Below are 14,468 nucleotides of genomic sequence, written 5' to 3'. Positions count from 1 at the left end.
CATAGAAAGGACATAACTCGTAATAGCCACTGGTGGCGCTACGATCGAGCCCAGGAATTCCAGCCTAGTTCGGCAAGGGTGGAAACTGGACTTTCAAAGTCAGTTAACTCTCCTGCCTCGGGAAGATGACCTAGCCCAAGTACACAAGTTACACACCCCAGACCTATACCAAAGCCTCTGTCAGTTAAGGCAAGCATTCTAGATATCATCATGATCATAGGGGCCATTCTTCCCTGGAATCCATCCCAGGCACACATCGATGGCATCATGTCTAGACAGACACCTCATCATGATACCACACAGATAAATAATAACACTTCCCTAAATAATCGTAAATGATGAGTTAGGTGAGATAATTCCCTACATACTATAAAATATTCATACAAAACAGAAATTATGCAACATATTAATGCTTAGAGGCACTGAAATATAGACGAGAACAGATTATGCAGCGTTTTTGGGTTTTGCTATATGTTATCATAACAAGGACTAGAGGACAAAAACTGTTGGTTTCTATTGCTGGATTATGCCACCTTATAAGTACTTGTGCGTTTCTGGTTTGCTAAAGCACGTTTCGGTTGTATGATTTTATCGTACTTGTATAATAGGTGTATTAAAGGTAAGAATCCTCTATATAGACTCCTAACAAGCTGTTATAGAGAAAATCATTTATAACACCATGCTTTCATTTGTGAAAGTATGTACATAATTGGGACTCGTTCTACTTTTGCTTGTTTTCATTAGAGTGAGTGAGTTGGGTTTAACGGTATTCCAGTTATATCATTGTGTGTCAGCTTGATGTGGGAGGAAAGCCCGAAGTGGTGCAGGTCTCAGATGTTTACCACTTTGGTGAAACCCACGAGCACGGGTATGGTGCTGACAAACCTAGAAACATAATCGGGGCAAACCAGGATTCGAACCCACGATCACAGGTTTCTGGCGTGCCCAAAGGACGCAACTCTGCACAGCAAATTGTGGCGCCTCAGACGACTGGGCCACCCGTGCCCCCTGTTTTCGTTAGATTGGTTGGTTAGTTTGTTGTTTAACGCCGCCCTCAGCTATATATTTTAGCTACATGTCGGCGGTCTGTAAATAATCAATCTGGACCAGATCATCCAGTGATTAATATCATGAGCATCGATCCACGCAAATGGGAGCAATGACATGCATCAACCAAGTCAGCGAGCCTGACCACCCGATACCTTTAGTTGCCTTTTACAGCAAGCATGGGTTGCTGAAGACCTATTCTACCCCGGATCTTCATGGCGTTTTTCATGAGAAGGGAGACAAAATAATTATTACCAATTATAAACAGAAAATTAACTCTTGTAAGGAAATTTTATTCATTCACCAGAAAAACACCATGCCCAATTATTACTTGCACAAAAAACACTTTTTTACACAAAAAGACACACAGGTGTTATCTTAAAACTAGTTCAAATAAACCAAAAATAGCATTCACTGTGCCAGTTACTACCAATATCCGAAAACAGCAAAATATGCACTTCCTTATTTCTGCTCACTAGAACTAGTCATGTGACAATCCCGGCTTGTATCTTTTCTCCAGCTATAATACAGCAAGGTACAAATCTGCCATACCTTATTTGCCATGCTACGGTAATTAGGAAATTTCTAACAGGGGCACTTAATAAATCCATTAGTGAGAAAAGTTTTACACCGCTTTTAGCAATATTCCAGTAATATCACGACAGGAGACAACAGAAATGGGCTTTACACATTGTACCCATGTGGGGAATCAAAACTGGGCCTTTGGCGTGACTAGCGAACACTTTAACCACTAAGCTACCCCACCACCCCCAATACATCCATGAAAAGACAGTGAAATTTGTTACAGATCAAGCGGTTGTGAACAAAATTAGTTCAAACAGGGAACAAAACTTGTTACAATAATAGTTTACTAGGCAATTATATCATGGTGTATGTTGTCTACTGTTTTGTGAAACCAAATCTGTACTGTCATCAATATACACATGGAATTAATTCATACGGAGTGTCATACTTATTTATGGTCTTAGTTTGTTTGTGTATTGTTTTATTTATATATAATGTTTAATGCCACAGTAATATTCCAGCTATATGACGGCGGTCTGTAAATAATAGTCTGGACCAGACAATCCAGTGATAGACATCCCGAGCATCGACATGCATCAACCAAGTCAGCAAGTCTGACCGTCCCGTTAGTCTCCTCTTACGACAAGCATAGTTGCCTTTTACGACAAGCATGGGTTGCTGAAGACCTATTCTAAGTAATCTAACACGGATCATCATGGGTGTATGGTCTTAGTAGGCTCCGGGGATGTTTATAAAGATTACATACAGACTGTTACAGAATTATTGATTTACTGGAAAAGGGCACTAATATCATATGGCGAATACAAATTTTTAATATTTCCTGTCAAGTGTTGGTTTTGCTCATTACATTCGGATAAATATTTTTTTCTATCTTCTAACGAAAACAAGGTGCAATCAAGGTCATGTCATGATGAGGTGTTGGAGATAATTGCATCGCAGCAATAACATGTCTCCAGGCAGTAGGCATTCTTCTCTTACCATGTTTACAAACCACGATAAACAAAGCTTGCATTATATTTGATGTATACCCATCCATTAGACGCTTGTAAACAGTGCATATCCACATGCATCAGCCCCAAGTAGGACAAGTAGTATTTGTATCATGTTTTATTGGGAGTGGCTTTAATGACACACAAGGCTTGTAAAACGATGTTTATTAAATTTCCGCTAAGAATTCCATGCACATTGTATCAAACTTGATTCACTTTTAGACTCCCGTGTTTTCGGTGTGGAAATGCCATGCCCTACATATATATCAGCTTCTTTCAAATTCCATTCCTCTTGTTGTACAACATTCACACAACAACTGTGCGGAAAATGTCCCGGTTGGTCACATATTAATGCATCATTTCGCGGCATTTCTAGTTCGTCTCAAACAGAAGCTGCACCAAGGCCGCTTGACCACACCTATTTTGCCATTTTGCATTAATGGGGATAGTCCCATCATGTTTACAAAACCTGTTAGGGCATTCACTCACCGTATTCCTTTGAATCCACCATTTCAATCTCTTCGTCTGTGGGTTCCCCTTCGTCATCTTTATTTCCACAACACCCCATTATTTCAAATTTCCCACACAGACGTCGATAAGGTTTCTCACGTAAGTTTGCACAATCAAGCGTATTTGATAACCACCTGATATCGCGCCGCTTCCTTGTTTACAAGTGTACCCCCTCTAGCGGCAAGCTTCTCACACACTTGCAAGGGGAATAACGATTTATTTTGAAGCACCCGTAAAATATATCTTCATGCGCCCGATTCAGTATTTGTGAAGAAACGCAAGACAATTACTTCGGCTAATGTACAGGTGCCGTTACGAATGGTGTGTACACATTCGCTATTCATTCTAGTCTAATAATTCATTAATAATGCTTTCCGTAATTAAATATACAGCCAAATTTATGCACAGCTTATATTTACGAATGATCACTTGAACAAAATCACTTTCTTCACCTCGACGATATATTTCCAGACAAGTAACACGAACTGCAAATTGTTTTGTTTGTATGTTCGTTGTTTTACTCCGCACTCAGCAATATTCCAGCTGTAAGACGGCGGTCTGTAAAAACCGAGCTGGATCAGACAAACCGATGATTGATAGCACTCGCAACGTTCCATGCCCACTTGTCACTTTGATGCATGTTGTTACCTCGTACGACAAGCATACGTTGCGGGGGATCTAATCCAACCAGGAATCCTCATAGGATATTGCAGTGTGAACATCGAATTTGTCTATGGTTACATTTCTACAAGTAGATTTATACTGAAAGATAAACATTCAAATTCTCACATGACTTTTTTTATAAATTTTTTTTTTTTATCCAGACCGGTACCATTTTGTACATTTTTTTAAAAGATTCTAAATAAAATAAAGAATCCATGCATGTATGCGTTGCAGTTTAGCACAGTTTAGCGTCACACTAAATGCATAGGGGCGGTGGGGTAGCTTAGAGGTTAAAGCGTTCGTTATTCTCGCCGAACACCCGGGTTCGATTTCGAAAGTGAGTACACTGTCTGAAGCCCATTTCTGGTGTCCCCAGCCGTGATATTGCTGGAATACTGGTAAAAAAAAAGGCGCAAAATCATACTCACTCGCGGGTAAAAGCCAAGCTTAAAAACGACTTTTCTGCAGTTAAAATATCACGGCGTTTCAGCTTCAAATGTGAGGAAAGCCCGAAGTGAAATGAAGCCGGTGTTTATAAACGTTTACCACCTGTTGAAACTCACGTGCACGGGTATGATGCTGACGAATCTGGGATTCGAACTCATGACCCAAGGTTTCTGGCTCGCCTAAGGGACGCAACTCTGCATGTGCGTCGAACAGCGTTGCCTTGACGACTGGACATGTGCCACAAGACAAACATGATTATTGTACACTTATTACATGGCGGAAAATTTAATCAGCGATGATGATAACGTAGTTTTTTAACCACATCATAGGGAACTGGCAAAGTTTCAGAATAATATCAGCCATTAATCAAATATTTATGTTTTGTGTAACATTATCAATACAATAAAAGAGCTTTATCATGCAAGAAAATACTGTTTTAATGTCAAGTCACGTGAAACAACAGATGTTCCATTGTATGTCATTATTCCGTTGATGTCAGGCACTTAGTACAATCGGGGCATGAGTATCGATTCTACCAGGTCTGGTGTTTTGTGGAAGGGATCAACTCGAATGTCTTCATTTCGTCTTCAGCAACCCATGCTTGTCGTGAAAGGCGACTGTGCTTGTCTTAAGAGGCGACTTACGTGATCGGGTGGTCAGGCTCTCTCAGTTGGTTGATGCATACCATTGTTTCCCATATTGCGTGGATCGATGCTCATGATGTCAATCACTAGATATTGGTCCAGACTCGATTATTTACAGACCGCCGTCATATATCAGGATCCGGACATGCCTCTTACGACAAGCATAGTCGCAATTTACGGCAAGCATGGGTTGCTGCAGACCTATTCTAACCCGGATCTTCACGGGTCGCGTGATATGTAAAAAAATGGCGTCCAATCATCTCAAATACACTTTGAAGCATTCTAATTTGGCTTGACACCACACAGATAAAATCCTTAAATTGAAAGTAAAAATAATGATCTTGTATCAATGTTTGCTTTTTTCAACACTACAGCCACAACTGCGTAGCTTCAAACGAACTTCATTTACTGCACGGCAAGCGCCTGTAAAATCACCAGGTCCATGGAATTTACTCTGACAAATGTGAGCAACACGCACTAACTTTATTCTTTATTCATTCATCAATACGGAACATATATTAATAACCTCTAATATTTATTTTACTGTATAAAGAGCCCGTCGCCATATGATTGCAATAAAACCCATTTCATCCGACCTAAAAAGCGGACTGTCATTTAATTGTTTAAGCCAAAGGGTAACGCATTCGTTGTTCACGAATTTGTTAACCGTTTGGGTAATACAGCCTGATAAAGTCTAAATGTGGTGATCACCCTATGGTTTCTATTTGGCTGTCGGTGTAGCCTTTCCAAATATTAACATCTGGTAAAACACCAGAGCGAATCTGTCTATAGAACTTTCATCGATAAAACCCCTTATATCATGAGTCATGATTAACAAGTCGTGATTCGAATTCGTGACACTAATATTATTATTATTATTTACAGTTGAAATAAAAAATGCAGCAAAGAGGGTTGAGGTGATCCTGGCACAGTCAGGCTGGTTAGACTCATCATCAGCTCAGGGCCCTTGCCCCCTCTACACGCAGCCCAGACAGCGAATGGGCTACTGCCAGGAAGCGCTGCCTAGTCAAACCCACCCAGAACATTTCGGAGAATGTGAAGACTCCCCAACACTGCAGCCTTCTGCATTATCTGATTGTCAGAAGGGCTGTATTCCTGGAAGCAAACCCGGATACTCTCCCAATGTCAGTCAACAGATTGGGAGGTACCAAACCAAGAACAATGGAGAGTCGGACAACTTGGTGCTTGGGATGCAAGCGTGACATTTCGAAAGCGCGGTCGGCATATTTGCCATGTTTTTCCTCAATCTTGTCAATCACATTTGTGTCAAAGGGGGACAGAAAATTATAATGATTTCATTGGATTTATCAAAAAGGACTAGATCTGGTTTGTTGGACTGGATACGTCTGAGGCTGTACATGGGCCTATTCCAAAGAATTTTGTATTTATCATTTTCCACGACGCCCTCTACATATTCCGGGTCGTACCATGGGTGGACCTCTGTGTCAAAACCACAAGCATGGCGAAGACGGTAATAAAATGATCGTTTAATATACTGTGTTTGTGCCAAAGCTGGGCGTCCACTGACAATGTGTTGGACAGTCTCATTAAATTCATAACATAATCTACATTTCATATTTACATTTTGATGCAAAATCACACATTGTCGGTTTTTGAGTGGGAAGTGACTGGTGACTGGAAAGCCTTTAGTTTCACTTTTCAGGCCAGACGACTTCATCCAAGCAGAGGACTCTGCAGGATTGCTGATCCTCTCAACACACTGCACATAAACTCGATGCAGTGGTCGTTCAGATAGCCTATTATTATTATTATTATTCAACGGTCTCTGAAAAAATGTTGTACCCTAGCATCTTCCCGAGGCAAGGGAGTTAACTGACTGTAAAAGCCCAGTGGAACCTGATGTACCCTCGAATATCATGCCTAACGACCAAGGTGCCTGGACAGGACATGGGTAACACACTGCAACCGTTCGTGGTCACGTAGGCTCCATTCCCAGAATGTCATGCTGTGCTGGACTTTCCCTGTGAAAGAATATGGTCAGTAGATACAGAGGTGTATTGTGCTGGTCAGAATGTTCCGAGTAGTGGGGAAAGTATAACGTTCCGCATTCATGGTGAAGTGTAAAAGTGAGTTGCGGGTGCTGTCCTTTCCCAAATGATGTCCAAGTTACCCTAGATAGGCAGTTGTAGTGTCGTCTGGAAGTCTGATTGCTTTCATCTTCCCGAGGCAAGGGAGTCAAATAACTGTAAAAGTCCAGTTTCCACCCTTGCGGAACTAGGCTGCAATTATGGAGTTACATTTGGCTGGACTAACGAGTCTATACATAGTCCAATCAAAATCCGGTACTTAAACAACATGGATTTCAACGTGCAGATTTCGGTCGACTGCAGGATTTGCAAAGCATGTGTACCGCCAACTGGGCGTCGACAGATATTCTGCATAGTCTAATCAAAGTGCTCACGTGATTTGATGCAGTTTGCGGGGTAAGACCCATTTTATTGCTATATAGATCTTGACTATCGAGCAGATCGTCTTGACTGGACGCCGCCGTTTTGTTAGAAGTAAATGCAAGTGATATGAGAGATGGAATCTGATTGGTCACTAGGAGGAACATAGAAGGGACATAACTCGTTATAGCCACTGGTGGCGCTACGATCGAGCCAGGAAATTCCAGCCAAGTTCAGCAAGTTTGGAAACTGGACTTTTATAGTCAGTTAACGCCCTTGCCCCGGGGAAACTGATGGCATCTGAATATCGGATGATGCGGAATAGCTGTTGGCTGGAGGATATAATCTTGTTTTGCATTGTATTCAGGTTAACAGTAGTAACTGTAAGTGTCGAATGTATTCAGCATGTATCAAACAAAGAAAATTAGCAGAGATCTCAAGTCTCAGCAAGTCCATTACACGGTTAGTTTGACATTGAGTGAGTGGTTTAGGCAAAAGATAGCTTCGCGAATATAGGACGAAATATTGGAGAAATGTGGTATGCAAGCATTGAAAGAGTTAACTCTATGTTCATGCAAATGCCTCCTGTCAAAACCGTCAATTAAAACCTTGACATTCGGGTTTGCCAGTTTCACACACACAGAAGGTCAAACGCTATTTGTACATTCGTCTTTTGGTGTGTAGGCTTACTTCCGGCTTGAACCATATTTACACTGTCTAAACCAGACACTGACTAATTCAAACTGGACCAGTTTTACGGTTCCGAATTTACTTGTTTCTTTAGGACAAAGTTATTGGTTTAATCCGGACTTCACCCCGGATTCCAGATTGAAATGTTTGTTTGTTTTTTTGTTAAACGCCGCACTCGGCAATATTCCAGCTATATGACCGCATCTGTAAATAATCGAGTCTGGACCAGACAATTCAGTGATTAATATCATGAGCATCGATCTACGCAATTACGGATTCGATGACATGCATCAACCTAGTCAGCGAGCCTGACCACCCGATCTCGTTAGTCGCCTCTTACGACAAGCATAGTCGCCTTTTACGGCCAGCATGGGTTGCTGAAGATCCATTCTACCCCGGATCTTCACGGGTAGAAATGTTGGTGAAAAGGACAAATGTATCATGGTTTTGTAACCAGTAGCCTACATACCAACTCGCCTTCATTCAACTAAAAACAAAAATGCACAATGTTGCACATACCCATTTAGAACATTGACTGAACCAGAGAACCGCGAGTGAGTTGGGTTAAACGCCACTTTGAACAGTATTCCAGTCTTATTATCACGGCGTGTTTAACGTGACCAAGGTGATGCAGGTCTTAGATGTTAGACACTTTCGTGAAACCCACGAGCACGGGGTAGTGCTGACAAACCTAAAAACATAATCGGGGCGAACCGGAATGCGAACCCACGATCATAGGTTTCTGGCGCGCACAAGGGACGCAACTCTGCACAGCGAATTGAGGCGTCTTAGACGACTGTGCGAGCGATTCGCCAACTAATGCATAGGCGAAACATAAACTATGTGGCTTGAAAAGAGAGTTTTCAGTTGTTGTATGAGATCTGTTGCATGTCTGCCAACCCGTTCCACAAGTGAGGTGAGGTGAGGTGAGGTGAGGTGAAATTGGGTTTAACGTCGCGTCCAAGATTATTGCACTTATATAGCGACGTGCATCTACGTGTGTGTTTGTGTGTGGCTGCTTGTACTAGTCCGGACTGATGCCGATTTATAGTGCTAGCTCACTGAGATACCATGCTGCAGTTTAACATGAATACCCCACTCAGACACAGTACACTGACTCCGAGCCGACCAGTCCTTGTTTTAGCCCCGTAAAGAGAACGACACTTGTTATACCCTAACCTATTTGTTTGTAGGCTTCAAGGAAATGGCTTACCTGCCACACCAAGTTGACACACCGTAATATAATAGAAATAATGTTCAATGCAGCGTCAACCAAACTCACGCATTGACCCCCTTCAGCACTAGATATGCAATATGTGAAACAAGTTACAAAAAATGTCCATAACTAATAACACATGATGACTATATTTCCACGTTATATGATGCAAATAAATTGTCATTAAACATTATAAAATAAAATATTAATTCTCCATGAAGGCTTTCGAAGAAGATCTGTATAATTATAATGTTTTCCTTCATGATGTATTCGAAAAGTCATCCTTGTATCTATTTCCGAGAATACATGTCTCCACCCCAACCCCCCTCCCCCACCCCCGTCTCGCACACGCACGCACGCACGCACGCACACACACGCTTCTTTTTGAAATACGTCAGTTACATTGACATTAAATCTTATGTGTTTGAATTCAGTAAGTGTCCCGACGTTCACGGGTCGCCGTCATATTGCTGGAATAATACTAGAACAATTAATTTCAAGCGATACGTGTAAGCTAGGAATATAATTCGTTTTAACAGATTCCAATAAAAACATAGATCCATTCTTGCTCATACTCTATCGGTATATTAGTGGGGATTTATTCTAACCTGTCGATTGTTTTCGCAATTACATCAGTACCGAGTCAACACTGTTATATATGTGACCGTGACCCTACATCCGTAATCGCCCGTTTCCGCCTGTCAGAATATAATCACACAGTCACAGTAGACGATTGGAAAGAGCACTCACTGCCACGATGCTGTCTGGAATAGTCGTCCTTTTCAGTCTTCTTCTCACGGTTAATTCGGCACAGCGGTATGAAAGGCTTCAGAGACAATACAGAGAATTGGCTAACAAGGTCAGTGTACTGTCAGAGGGTCTCGACACAGTGATGAAGAACATGAAGAGGTATGAGAAGATAGACCGTGCCCTGCAAAATCTGTGTGCGCAGCTCTCTGAAGAAGATGAAGAAGTAGATGATGATCATGATGATGATGAAGTGAAATCAGGACCATTGGAAGCAACCAAAAAGTATGACCAAACAGATAGCGTTCTGCACAATACGAATACTCAACTTTCTGGAGGTGACGGAGGAGGGAGGTCAGACTCATTCAGGCTTCAAGATGCAGACCTACAGGTAACATTTGCTAAAGTGGAACCAGATCAGGAGCAACAGTCTTTCTTCTTCCAATATTCAGCACCAGTTAAAGCAGTTGTAAGAGTACGTGCTTCGTTTGATGACAGAATAATTAACGTTGAAAACAGGTTTGATGATGGACATGGCAACATCACTGTTCATTCTAATCAATATCTGATGTTAACATTATTTTTACCAAACAGAGAACAAGTGCTTACTAAAATGTACACGACAGTGAATTCCGTAAATGAATCCGGACAAGTTGATGTCCCTACGTTAAGTCTTAATACTCTGCCGAGTGTGGAAGCTGTGTTCGAAAAAGGTTCATCCACCAACATTACAATACGTTACGTATCTGGTGGCGAAGGCTCTCAACCTGATTCAGATTATATTTTTTACGCTGTTAACACAACTGCGCCCAACACAATTAACGCTTATAACCAAAGAAGTCGACCTAACCCAGTGATTGTGGGTGCGAGACCCACGAAGGATGATTCCAATCACACGGACATAATAGTAACTATCAATGCTGATAAGAATGATCGTGAAGGAATCTTACTTCTCCGGCTTAATCTCCAGCCAATAAGGATCACTAAATTCGATCTATCCCTTGGCAAGGAACTACACATTCCTGTCAGAAGGGCTGACCATACTGCGCCCTTTCCGAAAGGATATTTGGGATTTTACTTTGACCGTTTTTCAAGTTCTATCCAATCGGATTTTTTGGGATGTGCAGAACATGGAAGTTGTACTGGATCCGTTCTATTGCTCGGTGACGACCCTAAAAATATAACTATATGGAGAATAGTGGGTGGACTAAAGACAGCAACCAGTCTTGTAACGGCGATGGATGTTACATCACTGTACACTGTAAGGATGGTATTTCGTTTGGTCAATGCGTCCTTATCAGACACAGGGAGATATGTCATACAAGGGGCAAGTGTGTCTGGCGTGGTCATTGAGAAAGAACTGCTTGTGGAAGTCCGGGGTCAATTTTCTGTGGTGAAAAAGTCTTCAGACGTGAGGACAAATACGCCAGAAAAACTTGTTGTCCGTTGCTTGGTCATGGGGTACCCCTCACCAGAAATTGGATTCTATGACAGGCCTTGGGGCGAAGCGGACCGCTATCAGTTTGTGAGAGGACCAGGCGTGACAATAAGAGGTCATAAGAGTCTTGATACCTCCTTCTCGGAGTTGACCATACAAGGACCTCACGAGGAGATCCAGGAAATATACTGTCAACCTGAAACGGATACCTATTCGGAGGAATTTCTTCTTTATGATTCAAGTGATGAGGATGACGACATTGCTGATCTTTAGTGTTATTTACGAATGACCTAGGTGTCGTTCCTCAAAGCGACCTTAGCACTATGGTGATCGTGACCTTCATACCTTAACATCGACTTCCGACAATGTTAGTGCGAAGATCGCTATGTACTTTGATTATGAAGTAACATATTTGGAACTTCTTAGATTCATAGCATGCAATATGTACATTGACAGTCTTTTCATTATTATTACTACTCTGTCACTTGTCATTAACCAAACACATGTTTGTATACTAGGGTAACGGATATAATATGTATCAATGAACTGTTTATTATACAACGGAGATATTAGTGAGAAATGATCTTCTTTTCTTCAGGGTTTAAATCCCAAAACTAAGAACCTCTGAGAGTCTTCATGTCTCAATAATCACCCACACTGCATTCCTACCGTCATAAGACACCACAATAAACCTATAAGTATAAATGGCGATAATAAATCATTTTACTCTAAATACTATATGATGTTATCGGAATTTTCTCGGATCTAATCATGTTTAGGAATGGGTTTAAATCATAAGCGGATTGCACGTTTGGTGTGTTTCTATCTAAACACGTTCAGGGGACAGTCGGGTAGCCTAGTGGTTAAAGCGTTAGCTCGTCACGCCGAAGACCCTGGTTCGATTCCCGACATGGGTACAATGTGTGAAGCCCATTTCTGGTGACCCCCGCCGTGATATTGCTGGAATATTGCTAAAAGCGGCGTGAAGCCATACTCACTCACTTAACACGTTCAGGATCAAAATACATGAAATGAGCAACGTATCACAGCCTAAACACATCCGCATATCTAGGCATGTAGAATTTAAAGACGTTTTGGACACAGTGCCTATCATTGTGTATTATCCAAATAATATAAACATCTTCCTCCCTTATTAAGGGGGCGGTCGGTTAGCCTAGTGGTTAAAGCGTTCGCTCGTCACGCCGAAGACCCGGGTTCGATTCCCGACATGGGTACAATATGTGAAGCCTACTGATCCCGCTTGGCTAGGCCTTGTGCCCTCGCAAAATCGTTTCGAAATTTATATCTTCAAAGTTGCCAAAACTTATAAAATGCCTTAGCTACGTCACAGTTAGACACTGATTTTAAGTATATTAAACTGTTCTTTTGAAAATGATTGCAATTATATCTGTAGTTTCCCGATGGTTAATTCTGACTCGTTTGCCGAATGACAAGGGCAGCGCCATGTTTGTTTATAAACACTGAAAGTAGTACCTACTTGACCTTTGGTATTTGCATCTCTAGCCGCATATGACCCCAACGGATATCGTTTTGATCCGTAGGCTTCATCCTGCCGAGAAATCTGCCCATTATATGATAAAATGGCCCATCAGTAGTGTCAATAGCTATAGACCGGATGTGTTCTGATTAAAGCTTTCCTTAAGGTACGTTTATGATGTGTTTTGTTGGTTTGTTTGTTTTTTAAGCCCCCATTACACAGGGCTGCGACCTTTGTGCCACCTTCGAGCGATCGAAAACTGGCCAGGACGCTCAATGGTCGCCTAAACCCAGAAAATCATGTTTCTATGTAACTGCTCCAGCAGTTGTTCAGCAGTTGTTCAGCAGTTGTTCAGCAGTAACTGCTCGTGTTGTTCAACGTCTGCAACCACAATGAAACACTGCAGGTAAAAGCCCTCTTTTTATAGGCAGGATGAGGAGGTACTACAGGTAGCTCAAAGGAGGCAGAAAAGAGGCAGAAGCATTGCCTTGGTGTTTCAAGTGTTGCCGTGGTCGCCGATTGGAGGCACGGCGGTCGCCATACCCAGATTTACGGAACAGTATTTCAGCAGAACGCATCTATTACCTGGCGACCATTGGGCGACCACTGTGCCTTCATTCTGCAACAACGGCAATGCTTGTGCCTCCCTTCTGCCTCCTTTGAGACACCTTTGAGCAACTAACCTCCTCGGCGACCTTTGTGCGACGGTGACCATGGCGTGACAATAAGAGGTCATAAGAGTCTTGATACCTCCTTCTCGGAGTTGACCATACAAGGACCTCACGAGGAGATCCAGGAAATATACTGTCAACCTGAAACGGATACCTATTCGGAGGAATTTCTTCTTTATGATTCAAGTGATGAGGATGACGACATTGCTGATCTTTAGTGTTATTTACGAATGACCTAGGTGTCGTTCCTCAAAGCGACCTTAGCACTATGGTGATCGTGACCTTCACACCTTAACATCGACTTCCGACAATGTTAGTGCGAAGATCGCTATGTACTTTGATTATGAAGTAACATATTTGGAACTTCTTAGATTCATAGCATGCAATATGTACATTGACAGTCTTTTCATTATTATTACTACTCTGTCACTTGTCATTAACCAAACACATGTTTGTATACTAGGGTAACGGATATAATATGTATCAATGAACTGTTTATCATACAACGGAGATATTAGTGAGAAATGATCTTCTTTTCTTCAGGGTTTAAATCCCAAAACTAAGAACCTCTGAGAGTCTTCATGTCTCAATAATCACCCACACTGCATTCCTACCGTCATAAGACACCACAATAAACCTATAAGTATAAATGGCGATAATAAATCATTTTACTCTAAATACTATATGATGTTATCGGAATTTTTCTCGGATCTAATCATGTTTAGGAATGAGTTTAAATCATAAGCAGATTGCACGGTTGGTGTGTTTCTATCTAAACACGTTCAGGGGACAGTCGGGTAGCCTAGTGGTTAAAGCGTTAGCTTGTCACGCCGAAGACCCTGGTTCGATTCCCGACATGGGTACAATGTGTGAAGCCCATTTCTGGTGACCCCCGCCGTGATATTGCTGGAATATTGCTAAAAGCGGCGTGAA

General features: G+C 41.8%; 2 protein-coding genes across 2 annotated transcripts in view; one reads left to right on the top strand and one right to left on the bottom strand.

Moving 5' to 3' along the window:
• LOC124143460 (choline transporter-like protein 2) overlaps nt 1–3,256 on the bottom strand; it is a 58,261-nt gene extending 55,005 nt beyond the window's left edge. The window contains exon 1 of the mRNA XM_046512440.2: nt 3,072–3,256. Within this exon, the coding sequence (XP_046368396.2) occupies nt 3,072–3,150 (79 nt within the window). The 5' untranslated portion in view covers nt 3,151–3,256. The remainder of the gene's footprint in view (nt 1–3,071) is intronic.
• Nucleotides 3,257–9,915: 6,659 nt separating this feature from the next.
• LOC125376942 lies at nt 9,916–14,216 on the top strand. The gene is made up of 2 exons (XM_048389540.1): nt 9,916–11,481; nt 13,596–14,216. The coding sequence occupies exons 1-2, from the start codon at nt 9,939–9,941 to the stop codon at nt 13,751–13,753; spliced, it is 1,701 nt and encodes a 566-aa protein (XP_048245497.1). The 5' UTR covers nt 9,916–9,938; the 3' UTR covers nt 13,754–14,216.
• The last annotated feature ends 252 nt before the right edge of the window (nt 14,217–14,468 follow it).

Source organism: Haliotis rufescens, unplaced genomic scaffold (assembly GCF_023055435.1).
Source record: "Haliotis rufescens isolate VD_foot unplaced genomic scaffold, xgHalRufe1.0.p SCAF_8, whole genome shotgun sequence".
Lineage (NCBI taxonomy): Eukaryota > Metazoa > Mollusca > Gastropoda > Lepetellida > Haliotidae > Haliotis > Haliotis rufescens.
This window is presented reverse-complemented; position numbering and strand designations above follow the sequence as displayed.